Here is a 22,376-nt window from a genome sequence, read left to right on the forward strand (position 1 = left end):
ACTAATGTCTGTATCAGGACAACCCTAGTGGTGATTGTATATTAATACGTAGGGGAGCTGGAATTTAGATTTAAAAAGTAAACTTATTGTTTCACCACTTCAATACTGTAATACAGGGCACTCCCCCATTGCTGTGCTCTGTGCATTGTTGGATGGGGGGTGTTCCCACCCCCATTGCTGTGCTCTGTGCATTGTTGGATGGGGGGTGTTCCCACCCCCATTGCTGTGCTATGTGCATTGTTGGATGCTCTGTGCATTGTTGGATGGGGGGTGTTCCCATCCCCATCGCTGTGCTGAAACAAATATTTTATGAGGGGACACAAGTGGACTTGTCATTTGGTGTATCGGAAGTACTGACCCCCCCCCCCACCCCCTTCTGTCTTTTCAGGTATCCGAGTGCTGGTGGACGCCCGTGAAAAGCTGCACATCCCCTGGGGGAACTTGTCCAATCAGAAACATGGAGAAGTGATGATGGCGTTTGACACGCGCTCAGCCATGGTAGTTCAGGGAATGGTGGAGACGCACATTTTCCTCACACACTTGTCGTGTATAAAGGCATTATGGGCGGATAGCGGCATTCAGCATGCATACGACCGACGCCGAGAATTCCAGCTGGTAAGAAGGTGGTTCTTAACACAGAATTGTGGGGTATTGGTTGGTGTGATCACATGTAGCCCCTGTTGTGTGAATGTGAAGCTTGCACTACAAGAATGCAACTTCATCTCAGGAGGTTCAACCCCCAAATGTTTTAAGAGTTTGTTCATCAATAAGTGAGCTAATGCACTGTGCCCCTCCCCCCCCCCCCCCCCCCCCTCTACATGCAGCTAATGTGATACCCCTCTTTGTCCAGCACTTCAAACCTGCACTACACAGTGCCTGAGGCTGTATAACCGCATAATGTGAGCAAGGGTGAGCCCTCCTGGTCAGCACTGACCACAACGAGAAGTTCTTCCATGAGAGTTCCTAAAAAAGTAATGCCACGAGGATTCTCATTGGTCAGTGGAGTCAGGTGACTCATATTGCACTGTTGCACAGCTTCTGGCACTATGCAATGCCCATTAATCTGGCTGGAGAGGGAGGTGGGAGATGGCTGGTGGAAGGTGCAATGCAGCAGTGAGGATGTGTGAGTTCCATCTTTACAATATTTTGGGAAAAGGTGAACCTGCCCTTTAATGCGCCTGAGTGACCATTTCACCCTGCCCATTGATAATCACCGATTGTAGAGTGTGGAATTGGCTATACGATCTCCCCCCTCCCGTCCGTCCTCATGCTCTGGATTAGGGGAGCCTGTGGTGTTGGTATTGTTATGCATCTCCTGGCACCAGAAGAGTGCGAGATTTTTCGATCCAGAGTTTAGCATCAGGAGGAGGGCTAATCGGTGTCTACTGTGGCACCTGAAGGTGGCATTGTGCCTGGTAAGCACTTTGTGCATAGACCTGTCTGATGGAGGTTGTGCGTTTCTCATTGTGAAGGGATGACCTCCACTCTGAAACATCTTTTGTGACGCTCCAGTGAACTCTCATTGGATGTGCTGAATTATATGTGCGGGCTCTGCGTGGGTGTGTCTTCTGGTGGGCTCTGCCTGGGTGTGTGCGCGTGCGTGGGGGGTGTCCTCCCATGTGTATTTGGAGTTGGGGTTCGCTTGTTCTGGTGATGGATGAATGGGGATGATTTAAGCCTCATCCACACAATGAGATTTTCGGACGGCCGTTGGTCCGTGGTTTTGTGGCATGCTGTTTTCATGTGGAAAGTGAAAGTTACTCACAATAGAATTCTCGTACGACAGAATACAACTTCAGAAGTGACGTCGTGTTGAATAGTTTTTTTGTATCTATTCTTTCGTTTTATGGTGATGCGTAGTCTTGTCGTACAAACGGACATTGCGTTCTCATGTGACACATTTTATAGTCTGCACATCCAGCTTTTGTTGGGCGAAAAAACCCCATAATTGGCTGTTGAAAGCACCGTACTAACGATCCGATAATCAGCGGATTGTCTGTGTACTAGGGGTGCAACGGATCGTTCCTCGGATCAGAGTCACGGATTGGATTATTTTTCGGATCAGCAAATAATTGAATTTGCAAAAACCTGTGAAAATTCCACCACCATATAGTCCCCACTGTAATATCCACAATCTTCCCCCACTGTAATATCCACAATCTCCCCCACTGTAATATTGGCTGAGCATGGCTGGGTATTACCGGGGATGGCTGTGACTGCAATTGTCACAGAGCACCACTGTGGGCACTACAGATGCAGCCCACAGCGCTGCTTCAATCTGATCTCTCCCCTCCACTGTACATATCTGTACACAGAGGGGAGAGGAACCGGCGTCGTCATGAGACCAGTTTGTTTACAAATGATCACTCCATCATTTGACGGAGCAATCGCATTGTAAACGCCGACGGGTGCACCAAGATGGTCGCTGCTTGGAAAGGCCGCGGCTTCGTTCGAAGGCCGAGATCGCAGCGTGTGCCGATCCGAGCGAGGGTGACCCATTCAGATCACGGTGATGATCCATTGCACCCCTAGTGTGTACGGCCTGTAGGCTCTGTACACATATATGCAAATTGGATGCATTTTGAACCACATGACAGGTTTCTTTCTTTCTTTTCTTTCTTTCTTTCTTTCTTTCTTTCTTTCTTTCTTTCTTTTTTCTCTTTCTTTCTTTCTTTCTTTCTTTCTTTCTTTCTTTCTTTCTTTCTTTCTTTCTTTCTTTCTTTCTTTCTTTTCTTTCTTTCTTTCTTTCTTTCTTTCTTTCTTTCTTTCTTTCTTTCTTTTTCGACCCTGCATCTCTCCTCCAGGCTGGAAAGCATGAGATCGCAGGGAAAAAACTATTTACCGATCTCTTACAGCCACGATTTGTGGAGTTATGTCACGTCCGACTGTCATAGAGATGACTGGTCACCGCAAATCTCTATCGTCCTCATCTGGCACGGGCCGATTCTTTCTTCGGGGCCCCGATGGCACGGGAGAACCCGGAGAAGCACCAGAACTGCCGATATGATCGTTCTTATCGCGCACAGAATCGCTGCAAAGAATATCTGAAGCCTCTAGCTGCAGGCATCATTCAGATGTTCCCCCCCCCAAGTCAAGGATGTCCTTTTACTATGGCCGGGTATTGAGGTGGTTTAATGACGGGCCCTTTGTCACTTTAACTGACAATTGCGTGGCACATCACGCTGTACCCCAAAAAAATTTGTTTTTTTTTTTGTTTTTTTCCCCACAAATTGAGCTTTCTTTAGGTTTGTTTTTTTGCTCTTTGAAAGAATTCCCACCCAAAAGAATAAAAAAATAAAAAATCTCCATCAGTTTAGGGTCATTATGTATTCTAGAACATATTTTTTGAAAAAAAATCGCAGTAAGCGCGTATTGGTTTGTGCAAAAGTAATGGCGTCTACAAAATAGGGGATAGATTTATTACATTTTGTACACCGATCGCAGGTCGCCAGCGGACATCGAGTTAGCGGGCACCCTCCCGCCCGCTAGCCTCCCCGCAGGCATGTGCAGGAGAGCCAACCTGCCGAAGTATGTCAGCAAGAGGTTAAAGTAACGCGGTGCTGAATGGCAAAATAATGGCCTGTTATGGGAGGGGGTCCGGAGATGAAGTAGTTAAAGGATAAGTTCACCTTTGGAACATATTACATGTCCCAGGTCCTACCCTCCTCTCCCCCTTCCCGGTGACAGTGGGCGGGGCACTTCGGTGACAGTGGGCGGGGAATCTTCTTCCCACACTTGCTGTCAAAATTTAAAAATAGCATGGCGATATGGGACGCCGTCCACATGGAGATGTTGTGAACTGCAAGACTGATGTACGGCAGACGGTGTGCTGAGTCTGCAGGATCCTGGCATTGCACTCTGCTGATCGCGGGTGCAATGCTTTACAGGCTGCAGAGAAAACAATCAATGTGCAAGTTCCCCTCCCCCCCCCCCCCCCCCCACCATCTACTATAAAAGGTTGTTAATAATAATACAATTATGGCTTTATATAGCGCCAACAGTTTGTGCAGCACTTTAGAAATCAATACAGGAGGGATCAGAGGGCCCTGATCATTAAAGCTTACAATCTAGAAGGGAGGGTCAGGTGGGGACAAAAGGTAATAACTGTGGGGGATGAACTGATAAAATGAAAGTACAGTTGTTAGGTGGGGGTGGGGTAGGCTTCTCCTGAAGAGAAGGGTTTTCAGGGATTGTCTAAAAGCTAATGGAGTAGGAGATAAGCGGAGAGATTAGAGGCAAGCATGGGAGGTGGTGACGAGGGAGCTCGAGAGCAGACGGTCTTGATATTAAAAGGTGAACTTCGCCTTTAACCGCTCCGGACCGCCCACCTTCATTATACATCGGTAGTTGGAAGGAGGCTATTGTCGTTATGGCAGCAGGTAGCTCCCCCAGTATCCTTTTTTCAGTAGGCAGTCCAGTTTAAGATAAGTGGTCTCTGCGGAGGATTCGCCGCAAGATCACTTTTATCAGCGGCAGGAGAGGGCTCCCACCGCGATCCTGTGCCCGCCGCCGCTTACTGGAGCAGTCGGCGGGGGCGATCGCGCCTCACTTGCTGGTTATGGAGACGAGTGAGGGGAAGATGGGGCCCCAGCCGTCTCCATATCATTGTAGGGCGGAAGAGACGTCAAAACGTCACCCCCCACCCACAGCTCTTAAAGGGCCTTTTTTATTTAATTTTTTCCATTAAATTACACTTTTTTTTTTTTTTGTGTATATGAGATGTGAAGTCTTTTTGATCTCATATATGAGGACCTGTCATGCTTTTTTTTCTATTACAAGGGATGTTTACATTCCTTTTAATAGGACTAAAAGTGACTTTTATTTGTGTAAAGGGGGGGGGGGTAAAATATGAAGGCAGAAGCGAAAGCATACGTGACTAGCGCCGCATATGAAAACGTTCAAACCACACATGCAACCTGTAGAAATATTTTAATTTATTTTTTAAATGTATGGAGATTTTTAACCGGTTACCGACTAACGCATGCCGATGTACGTTGGCAGAATGACACGGCCGGCACCTCCATAAGTCGGGTTGCGGCTCCTGCAGACTCTATCGCTGTGGGGACACCTGCCATCGCCTCACGGAGAGGAAGAACGGGGAGATGCCGATACAAACAAGAATCTCCCTGTTCTGCCTAATGACACTGAGCTCTGCTCCCTATGATCGGGGAGCTGAGATCAGTGATGTCACACGTAGCCACGCCCCCCCACTGTTAGAATCACTCCCCAGGACATAACCACTACACTGCCCCCTAGTGGTTAACCCCTTAACTGCCAGTGTCACAGTACACAGGAATCAGTTCATTTGTATAGCACCGATTGCTGCATAAATGACAATGGTTCCAAAAATGTGTTTAAAAAAAACATGTGGCTTGTCCGCCACAATGTCGCAGTCGTGATAAAAATTGATCGCCGCCATTACTAGTAAAGCAAACAAAAAATATTTAAATTCCATAAATCTATCCCCCATTTTGTAAACACTAACTTTTGCGCAAACCAATCAAACGCTTAATGCAATATTTGGGGGGGAAGTATATTATGTATCGGCCTAAACTGAGGAAAGTGTGTGTGTGTGTTTTTTTTTTTTTAAATATATAATCGATCTATCTATCCCCACTAGTGGCCGAAAACGGGTTAAATCCGCCTGCAAAATGCTGCCAGAGTGGCATTTTGCTGGCGGTATCGCAGCGCTGCCCCATTGATTTCAATGGGGAAGCAGCGGTGAGTTCACCGCTCCAAAGAAGCTGCTGGCTGTGAAAGTCCCTGCCCTCGGGCTTTCACACTGCCCTCGGGCTTTCACACTGGAGTGAATGGAGCCACTTTTTTCAGGCGCTATTTTCAGCGCTGTATCGCCTGGAAAAACGCCTACAGTGTGAAAGGCGTCTTAAAGAGAACCTGTCATTTCAGATCCGTCATGGCAGCACCTGTTAGCGGGCGTCCAATCACCTGCTGCCGCCATGTCCCTCACCTTGTTGTGTCACTGATGAAATACCAGCCGTCCACATTAAAGTGAACGGGACTGGGAGGAGGAGGAGGATCGAGTCGATTTAACCACTTCAGCCCCCGGAATGTTTTACCCCCTTTGGTGACCAGGCCATTTTTTGCAGTTCGGCACTGCTTTACTTTTACTGACAATTATACCGACGCTGTACCCAAATAAAATTGATGTCCGTGTTTATTTTATTTTTTTCCCCACAAATAGAGCTTTCTTTTGGTATTTGATCACCTCTGCAGTTTATTTTTTGCACTATAAACAAAAAACTATTTTAAACTTTTTTTTTTTTTTATATTTTTTTTTTTTTTTTTTTATACTCTTAAAGCGGGAGTCCGCCGTTTAAAAAAAAAAAAAAAAAAAGCCAGCAGCTACAAATACTGCAGCTGGTGACTTTTAAAATAATGACACTTACCCGCCCAGCGCGCCCGCGATGTCGGCACCCGAAGCCGATCTCTGGATCGTCTCTCGGGTGCTGCCGCTGCCATCTTGGGTATGGGAATCAGGAAGTGGAGCCTTTCGGCTTCATTTCCCGGTTCCCTATTGCGCATGCGCGAGTCGCACTGCGCAATAAGGATGGTCCCCGCTGTCTCTGGGATCCGTGTGTTTCCCAGCAGACAGCGGGGGACCTACGGAAAGGGGCGTAGATTCTGCAGGAAAGGGGCGTGGCTTCTGCAGAATCTACACCGGAAGTGGGTGCAGATACCTGTACTCTACAGGTACCTGCATCCCCCCCCCCTCCCCCCTGAACAGTGCCAATTGTGGCGCCGGAGGGGGGGAGGGTTCCAATGAGCGGAAGCTCCACTTTAGGGTGGACCTCCGCTTTAAATAATATCCCAATAAAAAAAAAAAAAAACACTTCATCAGTTTAGGCCAATATGTATTCTACATATTTTTGGTAAAAAATAAATTGCAATAAGTGTAATATATATTGATTTGCGTAGGTGTTCTAGCGTCTACAAAATAGGGGATAGATTTTATGGATTTTTTTTTTTTCTACTAGTTGTGGCGGTTATCAGCAACTTTTAGCAGGACCGGGACATTACGGTGGAGCTTACATTGACAGATCCCTGTTCTGGTTCTGTGGCGCAATCGTGGGTGGTCGGTGGACATTGAATTTATTGCACGAAGCGACGGACACCTATAGCAGTTTGCACATTAGAGCTATACGGCGGCTGGCCGGCAAATGGTTAAATCAAGCCTTTTTTTACTATTTATTGAAATAAAGTCCACCCTCCATAAAGAGGACCTGTCACCACCTATTGCTGTCACAGGGGATGTTTACATTCAGTATAGACCCCGGATCTCCCCATAAATAGGACCTGTCACCACCTATTGCTGTCACAGGGGATGTTTACATTCAGTATAGACCCCGGATCTCCCCATAAATAGGACCTGTCACCACCTATTGCTGTCACAGGGGATGTTTACATTCAGTATAGACCCCGGATCTCCCCATAAATAGGACCTGTCACCACCTATTGCTGTCACAGGGGATGTTTACATTTCTTGGGACAGTAATAAAAGTGATCAGAAATGTTTTTTTTTTTATTTATTTTTTTATGACCCCATTTCTTCTCCTCTGTAACTAACGGGTAAACCTTTTAAAATTTTAAAGCTAAATTCCAGTCGTTTCTGTCGGTCAACAGCTACAAAAAATATCTGCTGACTTTAAATACACTCACCTGTCCCATGGCCCCTGCCCCCAAAGCCTCGGTTCTCTCCCCTGGCATCACTAGTGGTGGCACCCAGCTGTGGCAGCTTGTGGCTTCAGTCTGGTGCGAGTCGCGCTGAGCGTTCTGAATGGCTGAGCAATTTTCTGGGACCCGTGACGTATCCCGGCAGATTAGAGGGAGGGGCAGAGGAGAACGTCTGCTCGAGTCGCCTAGGTGGCCTGGCTGGAAGTGGGGTGCTGGGTACCTGTCAAAACCTAGGTACCCCCCAAAATAACATGCCACTTGTGGCATGTCAGGAGTCCTTAAAGCGGAAGTTCCACTTTTGGGTGAAACTACTATAGTTTTGTCACCATTCCATAAATGTGTATAATTTTAATGTGACATGCTGGGTATATATTTACTTGGTGTAACATCCTTCATATTTCCCAAAACAAATTGGGATAATGTGGGAAAAAAAGGTACACACACACACTTATTTTTTTTGGAGGTTCCAAGTCATTTTCTATCACATACTGACTTTAACCGGTAAAGAGGTATCAGAAATAGGCCCGCCCTCTGAAGTGGAGTTCCAGGCCTTTTATGTTTGTTAAAAGTGTAGTTGCTGACTTTTTTTCAATAAACACACTTACCTGTTCCACGGTCCAGCGATGCGGCCGAACGGAGCGTCGCTTCTCTCCGCCGGCACCTCCATTGGCACTCTGGGCAATTGGCCGTGACAGCTTTCGACTTCACGGTTGGGCACGGCGCATGCGCGAGCTGCGCTCCGAGTGGATAGGCGATCTCCTGGGACCGGTCACGTGTCCCAGGGGTTCGCCTAGACCAGGGGTCTCCAAACTCTTATAAACAAAGGGCCAGTTTACAGTCCTTCAGACTTTACGAGGGCCGGACAGCGGTCAGTGAAAAGGTCCCGACGTCACTGGGAAAAAATAATGCCCCGTCGTTTGTTTCATCGGAAGTAATTGGGGCCCCATTGTTGGTGTCATTGAGAGAAACTGCCCCATTTTGGTGACATGGTAACAAAATTGTCCCCCATTGTTGGTGTCATTGTGAGGAATTTTACCTCAATGTTAGTATCGGTTGATGAAATGGTGTCCCGAGGGCCGGATAAAAGCAAGCAAAGGGCCACATCTGGCCTCCGGGCCGCAGTTTGGAGACCACTGGCCTAGAGGGAGGGGCCGCCTAAGGCGAAAGGAGGAGTCTCCTTGGTCCCTGGGCGGAAGTGGGAAAGGAAGCCCTCCTCCAAAAAAAAAAAAAAATGACATGCCAAATGTGGCATGTAAGGGGGTAAGGAGTGCTTAAAGCAAAAGTTCATTTTTTGGGTGGAACTCCGCTTTAAGCAGTGTTTTTGTTGCTCGGGCGCAGCATAGCGGCACTTTTTAAAGCCGTAGTAAACTGCAAAAAAAAAAAACCTCCCTGCAAATGTCGTCATGCACTTCTGCATCGCATAATGAAAGTTACCTGAAAACGAAGCCCTCCAGTGGGGCGCTGACAGGCCTTCCGTCTTCACCCAGCCTTCCTTCTGGGTTCGCAGGCAGCTGCTGTTTGATTGGCGGAGCCATGATGACATCACTCCCAAACATGTGCGGGGAGGTTGAAAAAAGCCACAAGTCCAACCTATGTGTGTGATTATATGTCAGTATTATTGTATATCTCTGTATGTTTTGGTCATTCAGGTGATTATTTAATATTTCTGTGGAAGGGAATTCACATCCTTGCTGCTCTTACAGTAAAGAACCCTCCAAGCTTAAAGGATAACTAAAGTGTTTAAAAAGGTCGTACTTGTCTCCTCCTGTGCAGTTGGTTTTGCACAAAGTGGCCCCGGTCCTCCTCTTCTGGGGTCCCTCAGTGTCACTCCTGGCCCCTCCTCTTAAGTGCCCCATTAAAGAGCCACTCTCCCTCGGGGGCACACTTGCGGGCACGCTCTGTTCTGCTGCATCTATTGCCACAGGCAGCAGGACTCGGCCCCGCCCCCTGGCTCCCGCTTCGTTGGAATTCATGGCAGCGCAGCAATTGGCTCCCACTGCTATCAATCTATCCAATCAGGACCCGAGACGCTGTCTGGAGCTGCTGTGCTCGTCGCTGGAAAGACCGGGTTCAGGTAAGTGGGGGGGGGGGGGGGGTTGTTTGGTATTATATCTAAATATGTGATGTGTGATCACACCAATATGCTGGGAAGCCAGCAGTCAATCGGCGAGGGGGGGGGGTTCCTCACCACACAATGGCATGGCGGGGGAGGGGATAGCTGTACTGACATCTCTTGGGTTAGTGTTGTGATCTCTTGCTGGGGTGATGGAAAATAACCATAGTGTGCAGCCAGGCTTGGTGATCCATCCCATAATTTGATGATAGTGGTTGCCGTGTCATCACTGTCCTGATCTCTGATTGGGCGGCGGTCCAGTGTGTCATGTCACATGTCTGCAGACAATAGGCACACTGTTCATATACAGAAGGCTGAGTGTACACCTGTCCTCCCCATCCTCCGCAATAAAGGGAACCTGTCATGACAGCTGCACCCCCCCCCCCCCCCCCAATTATCTGTCTCCAGGGAACAGCCATAACACCCCTCCAAGGACAATGTCTTCTTCATTGCCAACGGCATCCTCGGGGTGCCCAGCAGACATAAATGCCACCATCTGGGCATCCACTTCAAGCTGAACTCCCCACATACACAGGAGCTGATTTCCTGGCAAAGGATTTGTATTTCTGTCCATCCAGACCTGAGATTTATACAGCTCTGCCACACAATGCAGCCCTATCTGGTACGCCTTATTTTTCTCTGCAGTACTTCAGTAACAGGTCTTCCCTGCCTGTCATCGGACACCGAAAGGAGTTGCAGCAGGTACACCGCTCTGTTATAATCTGCCTGCAGTGTGACTGGTGGGGGGGCCTGGTCTGTCATTTGTACGGGAGATACTGGAAGGTGGGAGGGGCCTGGTCTGTCATTTGTACGCGAGATACTGGAAGGAGGGAGGGGCCTGGTCTGTCATTTGTGCGGGAGATACTGGAAGGTGGGAGGGGCCTGGTCTGTCATTTGTACGGCAGATACTGGAAGGTGGGAGGGGCCTGGTCTGTCATTTGTACGGCAGATACTGGAAGGAGGGAGGGGCCTGGTCTGTCATTTGTACGGGAGATACTGGAAGGAGGGAGGGGCCTGGTCTGTCATTTGTACGGGAGATACTGGAAGGAGGGAGGGGCCTGGTCTGTCATTTGTACGGGAGATACTGGAAGGTGGGAGGGGCCTGGTCTGTCATTTGTGCGGGAGATACTGGAAGGTGGGAGGGGCCTGGTCTGTCATTTGTACGCGAGATACTGGAAGGAGGGAGGGGCCTGGTCTGTCATTTGTACGCGAGATACTGGAAGGAGGGAGGGGCCTGGTCTGTCATTTGTGCGGGAGATACTGGAAGGTGGGAGGGGCCTGGTCTGTCATTTGTACGGCAGATACTGGAAGGTGGGAGGGGCCTGGTCTGTCATTTGTACGGCAGATACTGGAAGGAGGGAGGGGCCTGGTCTGTCATTTGTACGGGAGATACTGGAAGGAGGGAGGGGCCTGGTCTGTCATTTGTACGGGAGATACTGGAAGGAGGGAGGGGCCTGGTCTGTCATTTGTACGGGAGATACTGGAAGGTGGGAGGGGCCTGGTCTGTCATTTGTGCGGGAGATACTGGAAGGTGGGAGGGGCCTGGTCTGTCATTTGTGCGGGAGATACTGGAAGGTGGGAGGGGCCTGGTCTGTCATTTGTGCGGGAGATACTGGAAGGTGGGAGGGGCCTGGTCTGTCATTTGTGCGGGAGATACTGGAAGGTGGGAGGGGCCTGGTCTGTAATTTGTACGGGAGATACTGGAAGGAGGGAGGGGCCTGGTCTGTCATTTGTACGGGAGATACTGGAAGGTGGGAGGGGCCTGGTCTGTCATTTGTACGGGAGATACTGGAAGGTGGGAGGGGCCTGGTCTGTCATTTGTACGGGAGATACTGGAAGGTGGGAGGGGCCTGGTCTGTCATTTGTACGGGAGATACTGGAAGGTGGGAGGGGCCTGGTCTGTCATTTCTTTGTATTGGAGACATTATCCTTTCCCTCTCCTCCTCCTGATCTGGAACCCCCCCCCCCCCCCCAAGCTTTATGTACCATCAGTCCTTTGTGATGTTTGTGTGAACATTGGAGGTGATGTCAATCGCTGTGCTCCTGTCCACTGTTATATAAAAAAACGCATCCTTGGTGTCCCTTTAGATGTGCATGCTCCTCCCTACTAACCCCGCCTGCTCATTACTGACTTGGTTAGTCTCTTAGACTGACAGGCAGAATACAGCTAAAAGCAAGGAGGAGCGTGCTTGTCTAAAGGAAGGGTGGGGGTTGGGGTGCTCTTATTTTTTTCATATAGGAATCAAGAAAAGGGTCCTGTGATCAGGAAATGCACAGCTTTCATTGGGTCTCCAAAAGGGCATTTTATTTATTTTTGGGGTGGATTGGAAGCTGTTCTGTGTACATTACACTTCAGGATCTTTAGCTGTATTTGTAAGTCCAACTCTCCCCACCCCCGAGCTCTATTGTCTGTTTCTACATTGTGCCCTGTGATAAGATGCTGATAAATGTTTGACAAACAATCACCTGACCTCTCAGTCCAGGGACCCCGTGTGTGGCAGAGCTTCAGGGACCCGGCATGTGGTGTCCAGAACATGTGACACTTCTCTGTCACTTCCTGTATATACTAGAGCTTTTTTTTTTTTTTATAATTCTCGATCCAAGATTCGACTCAAGTGTTTGTGTTTTTTTGATGGACCCCATACTAGTCCTGAAGTGCTGTGGACAGGAGTTTTTAGGGGGGGGCCACAGCTTCGATGTCGGCGCAGGTCCTGGTGAAAAAATAAATCTAAAAATAAATTGATTCACTGAAATTTTGCATTGATTTTACCTCTCATGGTGCCCATTATGAGGGGTTCCCACCATCCCTGTGCTGAGTTCCCGGGTCTGTACATCCGCTGTGCCCATTATGAGGGGTTCCCACCATCCCTGTGCTGAGTTCCCGGGTCTGTACACCCGCTGTGCCCATTATGAGGGGTTCCCACCATCCCTGTGCTGAGTTCCCGGGTCTGTACACCCGCTGTGCCCATTATGAGGGGTTCCCACCATCCCTGTGCTGAGTTCCCGGGTCTGTACACCCGCTGTGCCCATTATGAGGGGTTCCCACCATCCCTGTGCTGAGTTCCCGGGTCTGTACACCCGCTGTGCCCATTATGAGGGGTTCCCACCATCAGTGTCCTGAGTTCCCAGGTCTGTACACCTGCTGTGCCCATTATGAGGGGTTCCCACCATCCCTGTGCTGAGTTCCCGGGTCTGTACACCCGCTGTGCCCATTATGAGGGGTTCCCACCATCCCTGTGCTGAGTTCCCGGGTCTGTACACCCGCTGTGCCCATTATGAGGGGTTCCCACCATCAGTGTCCTGAGTTCCCAGGTCTGTACACCCGCTGTGCCCATTATGAAGGGTTCCCACCATCCCTGTGCTGAGTTCCCAGGTCTGTACACCCGCTGTGCCCATTATGAGGGGTTCCCACCATCCCTGTGCTGAGTTCCCAGGTCTGTACACCCGCTGTGCCCATTATGAGGGGTTCCCACCATCCCTGTGCTGAGTTCCCGGGTCTGTACACCCGCTGTGCCCATTATGAGGGGTTCCCACCATCAGTGTCCTGAGTTCCCAGGTCTGTACACCCGCTGTGCCCATTATGAAGGGTTCCCACCATCCCTGTGCTGAGTTCCCAGGTCTGTACACCCGCTGTGCCCATTATGAAGGGTTCCCACCATCCCTGTGCTGAGTTCCCGGGTCTGTACACCCGCTGTGCCCATTATGAGGGGTTCCCACCATCAGTGTCCTGAGTTCCCAGGTCTGTACACCCGCTGTGCCCATTATGAAGGGTTCCCACCATCCCTGTGCTGAGTTCCCGGGTCTGTACACCCGCTGTGCCCATTATGAGGGGTTCTCACCATCCCTGTGCTGAGTTCCTGGGTCTGTACACCCGCTGTGCCCATTATGAGGGGTTCCCACCATCCCTGTGCTGAGTTCCCGGGTCTGTACACCCGCTGTGCCCATTATGAGGGGTTCCCACCATCCCTGTGCTGAGTTCCCGGGTCTGTACACCCGCTGTGCCCATTATGAGGGGTTCCCACCATCCCTGTGCTGAGTTCCCGGGTCTGTACACCCGCTGTGCCCATTATGAGGGGTTCCCACCATCCGTGTCCTGAGTTCCCGGGTCTGTACACCCGCTGTGCCCATTATGAGGGGTTCCCACCATCCCTGTGCTGAGTTCCCGGGTCTGTACACCCGCTGTGCCCATTATGAGGGGTTCCCACCATCCCTGTGCTGAGTTCCTGGGTCTGTACACCCGCTGTGCCCATTATGAAGGGTTCCCACCATCCCTGTGCTGAGTTCCCGGGTCTGTACACCCGCTGTGCCCATTATGAGGGGTTCCCACCATCCCTGTGCTGAGTTCCCGGGTCTGTACACCCGCTGTGCCCATTATGAGGGGTTCCCACCATCCGTGTCCTGAGTTCCCGGGTCTGTACACCCGCTGTGCCCATTATGAGGGGTTCCCACCATCCCTGTGCTGAGTTCCCAGGTCTGTACACCCGCTGTGCCCATTATGAGGGGTTCCCACCATCCGTGTCCTGAGTTCCCGGGTCTGTACACCCGCTGTGCCCATTATGAGGGGGTCCCACCATCCTTGAGACCTTCTTTTATGGACAGTGTAGAATATAGATCAGTATTTTCTTGGAAGTGACAGTTCCGTGTTTGTCCTGTGTAGTGAGGGGTGGGGGAGGGGATTGCATAATCCTCCAGGCACGTCTCCAGTGTGAGAACGGTCGGGACTCGGCTCCTCTCCGTCCTCCCAGCTCCATAAAAGGTCGGTGAGCAGAAAGTGTCTCTTGTTCTAATGAAAGCTCTATTAATAACTCGGTGCTGTCTGTGGGGAAGACGTTCTCCTGCACACAGCTGACTTCCTGTCCTCTGTACACTCAGGACTGTGGTGGCCCCGTGTCGCGGAATTGATGGTCTCATTTATTATCCTCGGACAGGCGGCGTGTGCCAGACTTCCTGCTATTGTCTGGGAGAGGAGTTTCCTTTCAGGTGACGAGGACGGCACGCTGCCCCTCCTCCACTCCCAGCCCTGCTGATGTCATCAGAGGAGACTCCCTTTATAATCTGTGAAATGCACATTTTACCCCCTTCACCTCCAAGGTTTTACCCCTCCCCCATGACCAGGGCATGCCACTGCATTACTTTAAAGTGTCTGTAAACCCATTACAACCACCTTAATGTACAGGCAATCCTCATTATAGCTGCACAGTTTAGGAGATATCCCTGTATTTGTGCTGATTTCATGCGGCCCATGCACACTTAAGCCAACTGAAGCAATGGCAGTACGTGCCGTTGTACTGTGCCATTCGCGCCGGCTCCCGTGTGCATGCGCAGGAGTGACATCATCGCGGCTCCAGCCAGTCACAGCGCAGGAACCGTGATACCCGGAAGCAAGCCCCGGGCGACATGTCGGCGACCTGAGGGAGAGCAGAGGATGGCTGCGGGGGATTCATTCTCGGGTAAGTAATAATGAGCTGATATGCTATGCATAGGAACGCATGCCTGGATCTCGCAGGGCGTGTTTATTTATATTTGTGCCGGAGGGTTTACTTCCTCTAACTGGTGACTGCGCAGTCATGCAACACGCCACCCAAACGTCATTTATATTGTTTTCAGACAAAGCTTGCTTTTGGTGGTATTTGATCACCTCCCTTTTTTTGTGATAAAAAGATTTAGAATCCTTTTTTTTTTTTTTTTTTTTTTTTTTTTTTTTTCTAATAAAACGAAATCTCATCATAAATTTGAAGCCAAAATATATTCTACTCCATGTCTTTGGTAAAATGTGAAAGCCGTGTACCCAGTAGAGGGCAGCGAGGTGTGGGCCGCACTACATGGCAGGCTGTCCTAGTAGTTGCAGAAGTCTGGGGGGGGGGGGGGGGGATTTGATTTTAACCACTTCAGCCCCCCGGACCATTATTTTGCTGGTCAAAGACCAGACCACTTTTTGCGATTCGGCACTGCGTCGCTTTAACTGACAATTGCGCGGTCGTGCGACGTGGCTCCCAAACAAAATGGATGTCCTTTTTTTTTTTTTTTTCCCACAAATAGAACTTTCTTTTGGTGGTATTTGATCACCTCTGCGGTTTTTATTTTTTGCGCTATAAACAAAAATAGAGCGACAATTTTGAAAAAAACACATAATTTTTTACTTTTTGTTATAATATCCCCCAAAAATATATAAAAAAAAAAAAAAACTTTTTTTCCCCTCAGTTTAGGCCAAAACGTATTCTTCTACATATTTTTGGTAAAAAAAAAATCGCAATAAGCGATTGGTTTGTGCAAAAGTTATAGCGTTTACAAAATAGGGGATAGTTTTATGGCATTTTTATAAATAATTTTTTTTTTTTACTAGTAATGGCGGCGATCAGTGATTTTTTTTTATTTTTTTTTCTATTGTGACTGCGACATTGTGGCGAACACATCGGATATTTTTCACACATTTTTGGGACCATTGTCATTTATACCGCAATCATTGCTATATAAATGCAGTGATTCCTGTGTAAATGGCAGTGTAGGGGTTGAGTGTTCCTAGGGGTGTGTTACTAACTGTGGGGGGCTGGGCTTTATTTTAGTGAACACTGATCTCTGCTCCAATCACAGGGAGCAGAGATCAGCATCGCTAGTTGCTAGGCAGAATGGAGAAATGCTGTTTACAATGGCATTTCTCTGCTCAGCCATCCTGTGAGACTATCGCGGGTATGCCCGCAGCGATCCGCGGGACCCACGGCCGGACTCACGGGGGTCCCGGCCGGCAGCGCGCTCGTGATGGCAGGGCGGCAAATTTAAAGGGACGTACAGGTACGCCCATTTGCCTGCCCGTGCCATTCTGCCGATGTACATCGACGTGCGCCGGTCGGGAACCGGTTGAGTCTCTAGTAAAAAAAAAAAAAAAAGGCTTGATTTAACCACTTCAGCCCCAGAAGATTTTACCCCCTGACCAGAACACTTTTTGTGATTCTGCACTGCGTCCCTTTAACTGACAATTGCGCGGTCGTGCGACACGGTTCCCAAACAAAATTTACACACAGCTCTCTTTTGGTATTTGATCACCTTTGCGGGTTTTTTTTTTTTTTTTTTCCCCCGCTATAAACAAAAAAGCAGTATTTTTTACTTTTTGCAATAATATCCCTTAAAAGTGTGTGTGTGTGTGTGTGTGTGTGTATGTATAAATTTTTTTCCTCAGTTTATGCCGATACGTATTCTTCTTCTACATATTTTTTGTAAAAAAAAATTTTGCAATAAGCGTTTGGTTTGCACGAAAGTTATAGCGTCTACAAAATAGGGGATATATTTATGGCATTTTTATTATCAATATTTTTTTATTAGTAATGGCAGCGATCTGCTATTTTTATTGTAAGTACGACTTTACGGCGGACACATCAGACACTTTTGATGCTATTTTGGGACCATTGTCATTTATACAGCGATCAGTGCTATCACAATGCGCCAATTACTGTGTAAATGACGCTAGCAGGGAAGGGGTTAAACACTACGGGCCGATCAAAGGGTTAAGTGTGTCCTAGGGAGTGATTCTAACTGGGGGTGGGCTACACCTCACATGATGGCGATCACTGCTCCCAATGACGGAGCAGTAGATCTGTAATGGGGATCTCCAAACTACGGCCCTCCAGCTGTTGCGGAACTACAAGTCCCATGAGGCATTGTAAAACTCGGACATGACCAGGCATCTCCCCCCATTCTGTGTGTCGGGACAACGGCGGACACGCACTTGCTACCCCCGCAAATTAAAGGGGACGTACGAGTACGCCTATTTACCCACCACTGCCATTTTGCTGACGTATATCGGCGTGCAGCAGTCTGCAAGTGGTTCAACTTGATTTTAGATCAAAACTTTTAGAGTGACTGTCCTCTTTTCTGCAGAGGCGGCTCCTCTAGGTTGGCTGACGGTCCCATTCACTTTAGTGGGACGGCTGGTGATGCGGCAGTGCCACAGCAGGTGATTAGATAACCGCTAACAGGTGCTGCCATGACAGGTGCTCTTTAAAGCTCACACTGCCACATGGAGGGGGTCACAGCAGGGGGTCCGGTACATCCCCCGTTCACCGTTTTTCAGGTCCAATTTCAGCCTGAATTTTGTGCTGAATTTGGCCCTGAAACGGACCAGAAGACGCACAGGATTCCTGTACCTTTGCAGCGGAGCCGCTCCGGAGATGTGGACCGGCTCCATAGAGATCCGAACACTCTCCTGACATGTGAATTGGATGCGGGGAAACCCTCTTCCCATCCGCAATAGTGTGAACCCGGTGTCCTGTCGGATAGTGTCCACTGTGTAGTGCGCATGCACAGTACACAGGACAAGCAGATTCCGAAAATAGCCGAAGATGAACGGTGCCTGCGATGTGAGTCCAGGTTCTATCCCCACCATCCAAGTGGACATAGAATAAAAAGAGCCGAGCGAAGCAACCACGCAAGGGGCCCTCTAATATTTGCAGCCCTATGTCCACTTGGATGGTGGGGTTTTGCACCTCGACTCATGGCGCAGGCGCCGTTCATCTTCAGAGATTTTCTGAATCTCCTCCTGCTCTGTACTGCTTGGATTCATTGAATGAGTTTTCCAAAAATGTAAATATTACAGAATATACAGCCTCATGCTACATAACTAAGCTCCTCCATTTCTTGCTGAATAAACATTATTAACCACTTCAATACCGGGGGACACTTATACACCTTCCTGCCCAGACCAATTTTGAGCTTTCAGCGCTGTCGCACTTTGATTGCCGATTGCACGGTCATGCTACACGACCCAAACTAAATTTTTATCATTTTGTTCCCACAAATAGACCTCTCTTTTGGTGGTATTTGATCGCCTCTGACCGAAAATCTTGGAAAAAAAAAAAAGTTTTTGTTTCAGTTACAAAACTTGGTAAATACGTTTTCTCCTTCACTGATGGGCACTGACGGGGCTGCAGTGACTGACACTGGTGGGCGGCATTGTAATTTAAAGTTTTGTAGGGATAGATGCCAATCAGTGCCAAACAATAACGCATACCAATCAGTGATGCCCATTGTGGGCACTGGCATCCATTATGGGCACTGGCTGGCATCCCTGGTGGTCTAGAGGCCATACCTGGTGCTGGGTATCTCCTGGTGGCGTCCCTGGTGGTCTAGTGTGGGCATCCTAGGGGGAGGGGCGGCCTGTGCTGATAATTCCAAACCCCCCCCCCTGCCAGAGGAGCAGCCGATCAGCTCTCCTCTACTCACATCTGACAGACGTGAGTGAGGAAAAGCCGATTACTGGCTCTTTCTATTTACACTGATCAGCTGTGATTGGACACGGCTGATCACATGGTAAAGAGACTCTTTACCGAGATCATAGTTGCGGTGTGTCAGACTGACACACCGCAACGACGATCGACGCAATGCGTGCCCCCGGGAGCGCGCAGCGGCTTAATATCCTGACCAGACGTCATATGACGTGATCAGGATATTAAAACCACTTTGCCACCATCATTTTGCTATATGGCGGGCGGCAAGTGGTTAAAGAGGAAGTAAACCCTGATGGGTGTTACTTCCTCTTTGATTCCCTGCAAAGCATAATTGACTACTGTGCATCGCATCGCATCGCATAGTAGTCCATTATGTGTCACTTACCTGACACAGGAGCCAGCGAAGTCACCGCTGTCCCCTGTAGCTCTGAGCGTCCATCTTCATGGTGGGTCTCGCTGCTCCGGCGCTGTGATTCGCCGGAGCATCGATGACGTTACTCCCGCGCATGCGCACGGGAGCCGACACTTGCGGCATTTCGCCGCGATCTGCGGCTTACCCAGTGCACCTGCGCGCCGCTGTCTACGGCGCTGTCTTCAGGTAAATATCTCCTAAACCGTGTAGGTTTAGGAGATATTGCTTGGACCTATAGGTAAGCCTTAATCTAGGCTCACCTGTAGGTCAAAGTGGTTTGTAAGGGTTTACAACCACTTAAATGTATCTTAAAAAGAAAACTATCTTTAGATTTTTACTCCAAAGTAATTGTATTGAACTAAATTTGAAGAGGAGGTCCACTAAAAACAAAAAAAAATAAAAAATTATTAAAAGCCAGCAGCTGCTGACTTTTTATTTATTTATTTTTTTATCAATGGACATTTACCTGTCCCGGGGTCCAGCAATGCCGAAGCTCGGCTCTTGGTGGCTGCCGCCTCCATCCACAGTGAGGGAATCGGGAAGTGAAATGTTGCGGCTTCACTTCCCAGTTCCCTACTGCACATGCACAAGTCGCGCTGCGCGTCCCAACTGGTCCCCGCTATCTCCTGGGACCCGTGTGTGTCCCTGCAGACAGCGCAGGGGGACTGAAAGAGGCCTAGACTCCCTTGGGGGTTTATGCCCAGAAGTGTGAGCAAATACCGGTCTTGGACAAGTATCTGCACCCCCTGAAAAGCGGAGGTTCAATTTTTGTGTGAAACTTTTGCTTTAAATCAAATCTTGCCCATTTATTCCCCCCAACCCTGATTGGGACTATAAAACTTTGGGACAGACCCCCATTCTGACATGAAGGGGGCTCCCCATACGTTGTAGAGTTTATGGGGGGTGGGGCGGTTATGCATTCTAGATCGCACATATCTCTCCCAGAACAGGCGGTACTATACACACCCCCCCCCCCCACTGGACAGATGTTGGGGACCTCTCCTCGGCTCCTGTCGTCTCTCCTGGTGAAGTTGCAGAGCATCCCATCTGTGAATCAGCGCCCTGCCCAGCCTGTCTTTCCTGTCCCTCTCTGTAATTAGAGAGGAGTGGCGGATGGATGGCGTGGCGGCGTCCTCACATCTGGAACACAGACACCTCCGGGGAGAAGTCACAATGCACGCCGCCCCCCATTATGGGGAATAAAGGACTCCTTATTGGAACATTGCATATGGCCGGTGTGGGGGGGGGGTCACATAACATGGGAATACATCTGACAACACGGCTCTCTTCTGAGGATGTTGTATTCCTAAAGTGATTCGTTTTTTAGTTTTTCACACGTTTTTCTCATTTTCTATTTACACAAGTTGCACTTGCAGCACATAGAAGACGTATTCCCATACACCTTTGTATTTTTATTAGTACATAGCTCAGATTCTTCCTCTAGATCAGTGATGGGGAACTTCGGCACCTACATTTCCCATGATGCTCTTGCACTCTGCAGTGTAGTGGAGCATCATGGGAAATGTAGTTCCAAAACATCCGGGGTGCCGAGGTTCATCATCACTGCTCTAGGACAAATCGTATAACCCTAGTTAAGGGGGGGGGGGGACTCCATATAGTTGAGTATTTTTTTACCTATTCTTTGATAATGACTGCTTTATGCTATGGAGTGATCCTCATAGGCAGATATCTGCCCCATAGAGAAGAAAAGAGGAATGATTTGATTTTTATGGAATCTGTATACAAAAATATCACCCGAGCTAAAATGCACTTTTATTATATTATCCAAACCTCATAAACAAGTGATTAAATATTCAGGATCGTTCATAGTGCGTGTGCTGGGGGCTGTACATCGATTGTCCTCACTGTATAGACGTTCTTGTCTACACACATCGGGAGAGAACGCCTCTACATGTGCTTCAGGGATGAGCATGGAGAATGGGGGACTTCATTGGGGCTGATGGGGGTAAGATAAGTGTTAATGGGAACAAATTTGTTTTAAAAAAAATGTAAAACCTGCAATCTGATCAGAATAGTGAAGAGTTCATCACATCAGATGAAAGCGCCTTCTTTTGGTTTGTAGATGAGTGAAGACAAATGTCTCTCCATCTCTTCTCTGATGTTTATATACAATGTTACTTTGTATATTTCTCCCATCTGATCAAAGTAACATTGTTTATAAACATTGATCAGACGGGAGATGGTGTCATGGGATTGCCCTGCTTTCCCAGCACCAGCTTTGCCACCTTGTCCCTACAGCCCTCAAGTTCTCCAGGCTGCCCACACAGCCCAACAAGTGTCTGTGCTACACGGGCCCCATGGAGCTGCCCCCCTGCAGAGGACCCCACCCCATTGTTCTCCCAGTCGGGCAGTCCGTTCCCTTGCTGGGCCGGCATGTGGATTACCCACATGCAGGCTACAAGCCCGTCTCCGCACGCTCTTCCCTGTCCCGGTGGGCACTGCGCTTCCCTGCTGTGCCCACTTTAGACAAAGGCTGCACCTTTTTAGGCTGGACTTGGGGCAGAGGGGGCGGAGCTCGTTGCTGGGAAAACCCAATGCCGTGCCTTGGGTTGCCTAGAAACCGGACCGACAATAAATGCCCATTCACACTACCGCAACTTGTCAGGCGACTTAGCCGCCTGACAAGTCGCACTCCGTTCTGTACTATGGAACCGTTCTAATAGGAGCGACTCAAGTCACTCCGACTTAGAAAAAAGGTTCCTGTACTATTTTTGGGGCGACTTCAGGCGACTTGCATTGACTTCTATACAGAAGTAGTTTTGCAAGTCGCTGCTGAAGTCGTGTGCAGGTCCACTTTGAGATGACTCTTCCGTAGAGGAGGGGATTTGTCTGTCTGTTATTGGTGTAGGATGGAGTTGGATATGAGGGGTCACTATAAAGGTCTCTTGTGGAGCCATCCGGGGTATTTATAGAGACCGGG

General features: G+C 49.0%; 1 protein-coding gene across 1 annotated transcript in view; it reads left to right on the forward strand.

The window, feature by feature from the left end:
- Positions 1–22,376, forward strand: part of GNA13 (G protein subunit alpha 13) — a 48,256-nt gene that overhangs the window by 11,991 nt on the left and 13,889 nt on the right. The window contains exon 2 of the mRNA XM_077460669.1: positions 389–615. Coding sequence (XP_077316795.1) covers positions 389–615 — 227 coding nt within the window. The remainder of the gene's footprint in view (positions 1–388; positions 616–22,376) is intronic.

Source organism: Lithobates pipiens, unplaced genomic scaffold (assembly GCF_037356315.1).
Source record: "Lithobates pipiens isolate NorthernLeopardFrog02 unplaced genomic scaffold, aLitPip1_a1.2 Scaffold_28, whole genome shotgun sequence".
Lineage (NCBI taxonomy): Eukaryota > Metazoa > Chordata > Amphibia > Anura > Ranidae > Lithobates > Lithobates pipiens.